This window comes from Nannospalax galili, unplaced genomic scaffold (genome assembly GCF_000622305.1).
Source record: "Nannospalax galili isolate Female #2095 unplaced genomic scaffold, S.galili_v1.0 scaffold77, whole genome shotgun sequence".
Classification (NCBI taxonomy): Eukaryota; Metazoa; Chordata; class Mammalia; order Rodentia; family Spalacidae; genus Nannospalax; species Nannospalax galili.
Genome location: NW_008341457.1, coordinates 973,576 through 982,840, shown reverse-complemented (window position 1 = coordinate 982,840; position 9,265 = coordinate 973,576). Strand labels below are relative to the sequence as shown.

General features: G+C 53.0%; 1 protein-coding gene across 4 annotated transcripts in view; it reads right to left on the bottom strand.

Annotated features, from left to right (window-relative positions):
- Positions 1-9,265, bottom strand: part of Rfx2 (regulatory factor X2) — a 68,069-nt gene that overhangs the window by 1,828 nt on the left and 56,976 nt on the right. For 2 of the 4 annotated variants that reach the window (XM_017799131.2, XM_008836918.3), the window contains 4 exons: positions 4,578-4,727; positions 3,316-3,524; positions 1,296-1,449; positions 583-1,021 (listed from right to left, as the gene is read on the bottom strand). In XM_017799131.2, the coding sequence (XP_017654620.1) occupies positions 908-1,021; positions 1,296-1,449; positions 3,316-3,524; positions 4,578-4,727 (627 nt within the window). In that variant the 3' untranslated portion in view covers positions 583-907. Of the gene's footprint in view, positions 1-581; positions 1,022-1,289; positions 1,450-3,315; positions 3,525-4,577; positions 4,728-9,265 lie in introns of those variants that run through there. The other 2 variants (XM_017799133.2, XM_008836919.3) reach the window with 2 other exon arrangements.

The window sequence follows — 9,265 nt, the reverse complement described above, 5'->3', positions numbered from 1 at the left end:
GGGGATGTTACAGGGGAGGGGCGGTCTGGGATGACAGGCAGACAGCACCTTTCTTCTGGGTGGCTGGGGATGAAGGACTGAGTGAGCAGGGCTCTGAGCAGTGGCCGTGGGAGTGTAAGACGTGTGCTTTCCGGCATCTGCTACACAGGGCACCCTCCAGGGCCTTGGCACCCCAGTGTGTGCAGCACTCAAACATGGCTGCCCATGGTTTATTTTATTTATTTATTTTTTTGAGGCAGGGTCTCCCTGTAGCCTCAGCTGGCCTGGAACCCTCTATGTAGACCAGGCTGGCCTTGAACTCACAGAGATCCACCTGCCTCTACCTCCCGAGTGCTGGGATTAAAGGCGTGAGCTACCACTCCTGACTGCTTCCTTTCTTTTAAAAAATATTTTTATTTTGTGTGTATGGGTGTCTTGCCTGCATGTATGTGTGCGGTGCCCACAGAGGTCAGAAGAGGGCATCAGGTCCCCTGGAACTGGAGTTAAGGACAGTTGTCAGCTGCCATGTGGGTGCTGAGAGCTGAACCCAGGTCCTGTCCAGGAGCAGCCAATGCTCTTAACCTCGGAGCTGGCTCTCCAGCCCCCTAGCATCCTTTCTTTTCTGAAACAATTCCACAAGACCCACAGTAGCACTCAGGTGTAGGTCAGAAAAGATTAAAATCTGCTGTGTGTGCACTTGTGCACAAATGCTCCAAATGGCAAGATTCAGAACAAATTCACAAAAATGAGAGTAGAGCCGCGTGTGGTGGCATGCACCTTTAATCCCAGGAGGCAGAGGTAGGTGGATCTCTGTGAGTTCAAGGCCAGCCTGGGCTACTTATCAAGTTCCAGGTCAGCTGGGGTTACAGGGAGACCCTGTCTCAAAAAAGGCCAAAAAACCCCAAAACAAAACAAAAATGGGAGTAGCTCAGCGGATAGCCGCATGGCATGGTCCAGGCCCACACTGGACTATCATGCAGCCAGGAACAGGAGTCAGGCTCAGACACATGCCACAGTGTGTGGGGACTTCAGGGACTTTGGGCTGTGAAAAAACCAGATACAAAAGGCCACACAGTTGTGAGATTCCACCACAGGAAATGTCTAGAACAGGGGAGTCCTGAGTGAATTTGTGGGAGTATCTACTTGTGGGAGCTGGGTTTTCTTTTGGGGGTAACAGAAAGTTCTGGAACTATGCAGTAGTGATGGATGCCACTGAACAATGCTGTGACATGGTCTTTCTGCATTGGCGCATTCTATCATGACTTTAAAAGTCTGGGGCTGTGATCGAGGCCTTGCTCTGGGGCCGGGGGCCTCACCTCTCCCATGACTGCGATGGGCGTCTCCCCAGTGACTTCGGCCACGCGGTGCTCCACTAGGTAGAACATGTACTCGTCATAGAGCAGGCGGATGAGGTGGAAGGAGCCAAAGCTGGCGGCGCTGCGCAGCGTCAGGTCCCGGATCACCATGGAGCTGTGGATGGATGGGCACAGTGTACTGAGGTCGGGGGAGCTTAGGCAGATGGAGCCCAGGCTGTGATCCGTGAGGAGCCTAGCAACTGTGGCTCCCTGAGCTGTCCCGGGAACCCCTGCATGAGGCCACTAGGCCCAGGGCTGTAAGAGGGGCCACAATGGCCCCCCTCTCCAGACACACACGGATGGGAAGCCTGGCAGCCCAAAGTGCTCCAAAGAGTTCCCCCAAACCATTTTAGTTTTTTTTTCAGTCTTTTTGAGACAGGGTCTCCCTGTAGCCCCAGGCTGGCCTCGATCTCCCAGAATCCACCTGCCTCTGCCTTTCGTGTGCTGGGTTAAAAGGCATGTACCACCATATCCATCTCTGGTTTTCAGTTTTTGAGACACCAAGCCCAGGTTGGCCTTGAACTCCCTATATAGCTGAGACTGACCCTGAACTCCTGATCCTCCTCCCTCCACCTCCCAAGTGCTGGGATGACAGGCTTGTGTTACCACACCTGGTTTCTATGGTGCTGGGGTGAACCCAGGGCCTCCTGCATGCTAGGTGAGCTCTGCCCACTGAGCTAGCCTCAGCTCTTCTCTTGCTAACTCAGCTGTGCTCAAGGATGTGTTTGGCCCACATTGATTGCCTTGGTCTAATTCTCCTCTTGCACAGCTATTGGACCAGCATCTCAGAGAGAAACCAAGGGGAAGAGAAGCAGCATTCAGGCCCCTGGGGAATGTGCCTGTGTCCAGAAGAGAAAGACTAGAGACGAGAAGGGAGCATGGTGGCAGGGCAGGTGGGACAGAAGGCGACAGAGGACTGTGATTTTATTTATCATGCTTCCCAGCATATGCAAGGACCCTGAGGCAGCAAGGCCAGGGTAGAATTTTTGGAGAGGGTCTCTCCTCTCTTCTCCTCCTCTCCCCCTCCTCTTCTTCCCCCAGATGGAACCCAGGACATCATCCACACTAAGTCACACCCCAGCCCCAGCCCCATGGTATTTTTAGCCTGTGGCCTGCACTCAGTTCTGCTATAAGTCTGAGTAAGTGGCTGTGGCTAAGGTGCCAATAAAACTTTATTTGCAACTCTAGGTGGACAGCTATTCACCCATGGGCCATAACTACCCACACAGGGCTTTTTTTTTTTTTTAAATGAGTTATTTACTTTTGTGTGTTTGTGTGCTGTATGTGTATGTTCCAGTGTGTGGACACTTATGTGTGCAAACCTCAAATGTCTTCCTCAGTCACTCTCTGCCCTGTTTTTTTTTTAAATTTTTATTTATTTATTTTATGTGTATGAGTGTTCTGCCTGCATGTATGTGAGAGCACCTGTGTCATGCAATGCTTGTGTCGGATCAGCTGGAGTTACGAACCGCTGTTAGATGCCATGTGGGTGCTGGGAAGTGAACGTTGGGTCCTCTGCAAGAGCAGTGGCACTCTTACCTGCCAGGCCAACTCCCCAGCCTCTAGCCCCACAACCTCATGTCCATGGTTGTCTACATGATTTGAATGCGGTTGGGCGTGATTTCCACAGATGCACATCTGACACCCTGGCGCTGGCTAGTGCCTCCCTGGAGACTGAGCCTGGGCCTCTCCCTGCACCTGGAGTGTGCCAGGCCCCATCCCAGACCCCACACCTTTTAAAAGCTTTCTGTAGCATCATTTCTGTGATATTTGACAGGGACTTGTGTTTCTCTGGGAGGTTCGAAAGTGGACTTGGGTCTGTGGTTCCTGCAACTCCATCTGAGGCCGTGATGGGCCTGGCCTCTCACCCACATGACCCCCATGGATTCCAATTTTGGGCCCCAAGGTGGGTGCAGGAACCTCAGGAGGTGGTGTGCCCCCACCCCACTGCCAGGATGTGACCGTGGTGGCTGTGGCCCACCTGTAGAAGGACCATTTGAGCAGGAACTGGCGCGCGGCCTTGGGGAAGCTGGCACTGCCTGCATGCTGCTTCAGCACCTGGGTCACCACGTTGTCCAACCAGCTGGCCCACTGGTCCAGCGAGCTCTGCTGCTGCAGCGTCAGCTTGAAGTCCTGCTCCAATCTCTGCACCAGGCCCTCCTCACACTGGCACACCCATGAGGCCTGTTCCTGGGGACACAGGGATGGGGACAATCAGCACAGGGACCCTGGCATGGTCTACTTCTTTTGCTGTACCACTTATTTATTTACTTATTTACTAAAAAATATTTTATTTATAAGGCTGGGCATGTTGGCACATGCCTTTAGTCCCAGCACTTGGGAGGCAGAGCCAGGCAGATCTCTGTGAGTTCAAGGCCAGCCTGGTCTACATAGTGAGTTCCAGGACAGCTGGGGCTACAGGAGACCCTGTCTTAAAAAGATCAAAAAATATATTTATTATTTTTATTTTATGAGTGTATTCCCTGCAAGTATGTATGTGTACCCGTGTCATACAATGCCCATAGAAGTCAGAGGAAGGCATTGGATCCCCTGGAACTGGAGTTACAGATCGCTGGGTATTAGTCACCAATGTGGGTGCTGGGAACTGAACCTGGGTCCTCTGTATGAGCAGCAGGTGCCCTTAACCCATGAGCCCTCTCTCTAGTTCCTCTTTATTTTTTGAGACAAGATCTAAGTAGCCCAGGCTGGTCTAGAACTCTTGACTCCTCCTGCCTCAGCCTCCCAAGTGTGGGGATGGCAGGTGTGCACAGGGTCCTGCTGTCAGTATGTGCGTACGTTTGCTTAAAGAATGAACTCTGAGCTGGAAGAGGTGAGGACAGTTTGGGGATTGTCCCCAACCCCTGTCATGTGCCTGCACTCTGCTTCCTAAGCCAAAGATAGAGCCAGGAGCACAGTGCAGGGGGAGAGGAGGACAGGAAGGCCAGGGAGCATGGATGCAATATGAGCGGACGGAGTGCCCAGGTTGTGGGCCGTGCTCCTGTCTCAGGCTTCTCTTCCGGCCGCTTCCCAGCACAGCTGAGTGACCTGAACCAGCTGGGCTCCTGCATGCTAGCTGTGGGTATAATGGGTTTAATGCAGGGTGGATGGGCTTGGGGGAGGACTCAGCCTGGTGGGCGGACCCATCTTAGGTGTGGAGGACCCAGCCTGGAGCACAGGTAGGGCAGGCAGATGTCCCATGTGCCTCACAGCTTAGGCCCAGGAACCCAAGTCCCACCTGCTCACCTGCACGTTGGCAAAGTCCACACGGTTGAGGTCGCTCAACATCTGGTTGATCTGTGACGTGTTCTGAAGCACCGCACGTGCCGCCTGTGCCAAGTGGTTGAGTGACGTGTAGCGACGCAGCGTCTGGGCGAAAGCACTCACCACGCCCACCTGAGAGGGACAGCACAGGTCAGCCAGACAGTACCACAGGGTGTGGGAGCAGGGGGCAGCACACTCACACACAGACACATACATGCACACACACACATGCATACCCAGACACATGAACACACACAGCTGCCCCATCCACTGTGCCACACAGTGTGCAGGTTTATCTGTCAGCTTGCTGCTCTAGAACCACCATGATGGTACAAACTGGGCTAGCACAGGTGGGAACCACCCTGAATGGGGAACCATCCAGGTTGCAGTCCAGCCCTAAATAAAGCAGGGAACAGGCTGACCACCTGTGCGACTGACTCTTTGCTTCCTGCCTGCAGATGAGATGTGAGCAGCTGCCTTGGCTCCTGTGCCATGATGCACTTGCTCCTTTGTGGGAGCCTGCGAGCGACCCTGCAAAGATGGCACTGAGAGGAAGTGAGCAGGGCGAGGCTTGGCATGTTTTGAAAACCTCCCGATTGGCTGAAGGACACTTCCCCATCCCTGGGGATGCGTGATCAGTGTGTGATCATCGTTGATGCCTATGGGACCCTGCCCATGTGGCAGGTTGACCTTTAAGCTGATTGGGTGCGTTCGGGGGAGGGGGTTTCCGGGGGAATTTCCAGACTGTGGTTTTTGCCTATATAAGCTCTGTGACACCTGTAATAAATGAAGTTCCTGCTTGACAAGACTCCTTGTCGCGACTGAGTGTCCTCGGCGAGGAGGGCTGGTGAAACGGGCAGACAGCACACTCACCTTTCCCTGACCCCCATCACGCTCACCTTTCCCTGACCCCCATCACGGCAGGTCCCTCTGGGGCAGGACCTTGGGGCAGACCCCCACAACTGGCGCCCAACGTGGGGCACGACGAGAGGGCCTAGATCGGTCAGGGCCAAACGAGCTCCGAGGTGAGTGAGACCCAAAAAGATGGGTAACAGCAACAGTAAGCCTGAGGACCTGGCGCTTAAAGTGCTGAGATACATGCTGAAGAGTTGGGGTCTGGAATTAACAGACCAGAGTGCACTGAGGGTGCGGGGGGATGCCCTACACTTGGTCCCTTGGTTGCCCACCAGCAATCTGTTTACGTGGGATGTCTGGGACCAGGTTGAACGGCTTGCTCAGCAGAGGGAGATTCACCTGGGGGTGGACCCTCCATTGGGATTCTACCCCACTATCTCTGCCCTGAAGTCATGCTTTAGGGCCGGGAGCCCAGCGCCCCTGGAGCCAGAGCCCAAAAGGGCCGACCCCTGCTCTGATGATTGGGTCAGGTTTGACAAAGAGAGGAGCCAGGTGACAAAACCAAAACCAAAAGCCACCACAGGTGCTTGTGCTCCCGAAGAGGCGGGGGGGGGGACACGTGTAAAATGGCCACCATGGCCAGAGGAGGAGAGTCCTTCCTCCTCCTCAGCCCCCTTCAAACGTCTGGAAAAGAAATGGAGGCCTACAGGGTACAAGGGAGAGAGGGCGAAACCAAAACAGGAACCCCTGCGGGTGCCCGCACTTGTGCGAGTCCCCCGCAGCTCCCGGAGGGACCGCCTGCAGAATGGCCACCGTGGGAGGGGATGGAGCACTGCCTTGCTGCCCCCTTCAGTGCCCCCTGAGCACCCGGAAGGAAAGGGAGAGTCCATATGGGGTAAGGAAAAGGAGGACGAAGTGCCAGTATATCCTGGGGCTAGTAAGCCGCAGGGGACGGTAGAGGCATTCCCGGTCAATGTAAACCCTGGGGGCAATCGTCCCGCCCCCTGGTACCCCTGGGATGCTAAGGATTTAAAGGAGTTAAAAAAGGCCATGGCTGAGGATGGACCCAATTCGCCTTGGGTGGAAACCCTCTTGCAGGGCTTGGTCCACCAGCCCTGTACCGCTAAGGACTGGCTGGACCTTGCGAAAGCTGTCCTCCCAAGCCCCATGTTTATTTAATGGTGCACCTTCTTTAAGGAGGAGTGCCGAGTTCAGGCAGAAAGGAATTTGGCTGCCCCCTCGCCCCCCCCACCCCATCCCTATTATCTTTGGGATGCTGTCAGGTACTGCTGATCAGTATTCTACAGGGGCTCAACAGGCGGCCATCGCTGCACCTTATACAGATCAAGTGAGGGCTTTAGGGCTATTGGCCTGGCAAAAGTTGGATGAGGTATCCACAGAGGCTCCAATTGCGGGGATCACACAAAACCCTAATGAGCCCCTTCATGAGTTTGTGGACAGGGTGGAGAGGAGCCTATGATGCAAACTCCCCCCGGCCTGCTAAGGGAACAGTTCACTAAGCTATTAATATGGGATGGGATGAACTCCGATAATAAATTGGCCTATGCCAATACTGACCTGTGCCCCACAACCCTTGAGCTGGTCATGAGGGAGATTGTTATGATTGTCTTGACTCACTAATTAATGCTTGTCCTTGAGTGTTTTGCCAGGTTACAACAGCAGAAGAACCCATGAGACCACTACGACCGCCCCTCCTCTCTATTATAAACCCCCCCCCCGAAACAAGACCCCCTCCGGTTGTCCATGTGTAGCTAATTTAAATGGGCTGAGACTAGAATTGTTATGGGCTGGCATTATCCATACGACTGCCCTTAATCGTGACACATTTTTAGCCAAGGATGGGTAAGATGTCCTATGACAAGTACTCCTAAGACAGGACATGCACATAGCCAGGTGCATGGTCCAATGATGGGCAAGGCTTTGTCAGGAGTGACACAACCTAAGACAGGCAAAATGCACAAGATTAGAGGAAGGAGATAGCCATCTCTCCTCAGGGAGCTATGAGATGGGTAACCCATAAAATAAAGTCAGTCTGGCCTTATAAGATAAAAATAAAAAGGGGGAGATGTGGGAGCCTGCGAGCGACCCTGCAAAGATGGTGCTGAGAGCAAGCGAGCAGGGTGAGGTTTGGCATGTTTTGAAAACCTCCTGATTGGCTGAAGGACACTTCCCTGTCCCTGGGGATGCGTGATCAGCGTGTGATCATCACTGATGCCTATGGGACCCTGCCCATGTGGCAGGTTGACCTTTAAGCTGATTGGGTATGTTCAGGGGAGGGGGTTTCCGAGGGGATTTCCAGACTGTGGTTTTTGCCTATATAAGCTCTGTGACACCTGTAATAAATGAGTTCCTGCTTGACAAGACTCCCTGTAGCATCTGAGTGTCCTTGGTGAGGAGGGCTGGCGAAATGGGCAGACAGTGCGCTCACCTTTCCCTGACCCCCATCGCGGCAGGTCCCTCTGGGGCAGGACCTTGGGGCAGACCCCTGCACTCCTTGAACCGTGAGCCTGAGTAAACCTTCCTCCCTTAACCTGCTTGTGTTGGGCATTTCATCACAGCAATGATACAAGTGACACAAACGTGAAGACAGGAAAGTGGGAATGCGTGCTCGTCATGACCCATGTGTCACCTGGCATCTCTAATGGATGCACAGCACTTGGCAGCTGCGATTCCTGCCACTGGTCACACCCTGCTTCTAGAAACCCTTGTGGGTATCAAAGATACAGACCCTGGTCAGGAGGCAGGAGGATTGGGAGTTGGAAGACAGTTTGTACTACATGTGACAAGGGTGGGGGAGGGAGGGAGGAAGGGAGAACTGGGAATCTGAGGACGTAACACTGACCTAGGATTTTCCCGATCATCAGTGTAATATTTTGCACATGTGTGAAGGCCAGAGCTTGACACTGTCTTCCTCCATCAACTCCACACCTTACTGTTTATATTGTATGTGTTTGTTGGTGCACACATGCTATGGTACACATGTGGAGGTCAGAGGACAACTTGTAGAAGTTCAGTTCTTCCCTCCACCATGTGGGTCCTGGTGATCGAACTCAGGTTATCAGGCCTGATGACAATTACCTTTACTCATTGATCCATCTTGCTGCCTGCACTGCAGTGTGTGTGTGTGCGTGTGTGTGTGTGTGTGTGTGTGTGTGTGTGTGTGTGAGGGAGGGAGAGAGAGAGAGAGAGAGAGAGAGAGAGAGAGAGAGAGAGATAGGGTCCCCAGTTGACCTGGAACTCCTAATGTAGGTTGGCCTTGAACTCACAGAGATCTGCCTGCCTCTGCCTTATGAGTGCTGGGATTAATGGTGTGCACCACCACAGCCTGCTTCGCATTATATTTTTAAAAAGATTTTATTTTTATTGTTTTTAGTTATATGTATGTGTGTGTGTCTGTATGTGTATATGAATGCATTAACTGTAGAGACCAGAAGAGGGCATCAGATCCCATAGAGCTAGAGTTACAGGTGGTTGTGAGCTGCCTGAGTTGGGTGCTAGGAACTGAACCTGGGTCCTCTGGAAGACCAACCAGTGTTATTAACCTCAGAGTCATCTCTCAAGGTCTTTATACTGCATTTTGAGACAAAGTCTCTCACTGAACCTGGAGCTTGCTTATTACAGAGGCTTTCTAGACAGTGAGCCCCAGGGACTGCCCTTTGTCCACCTCCCCAGCACTGCGGTTATAGGCATGTACTGCACCTAGCTTCCTACATGGGTGCTGGGAATTTTAACACAGGTACCTGTTTTTATTCATTTTTATGTGCTTGAGTGTTGTGCCTACATGTGTATAAATG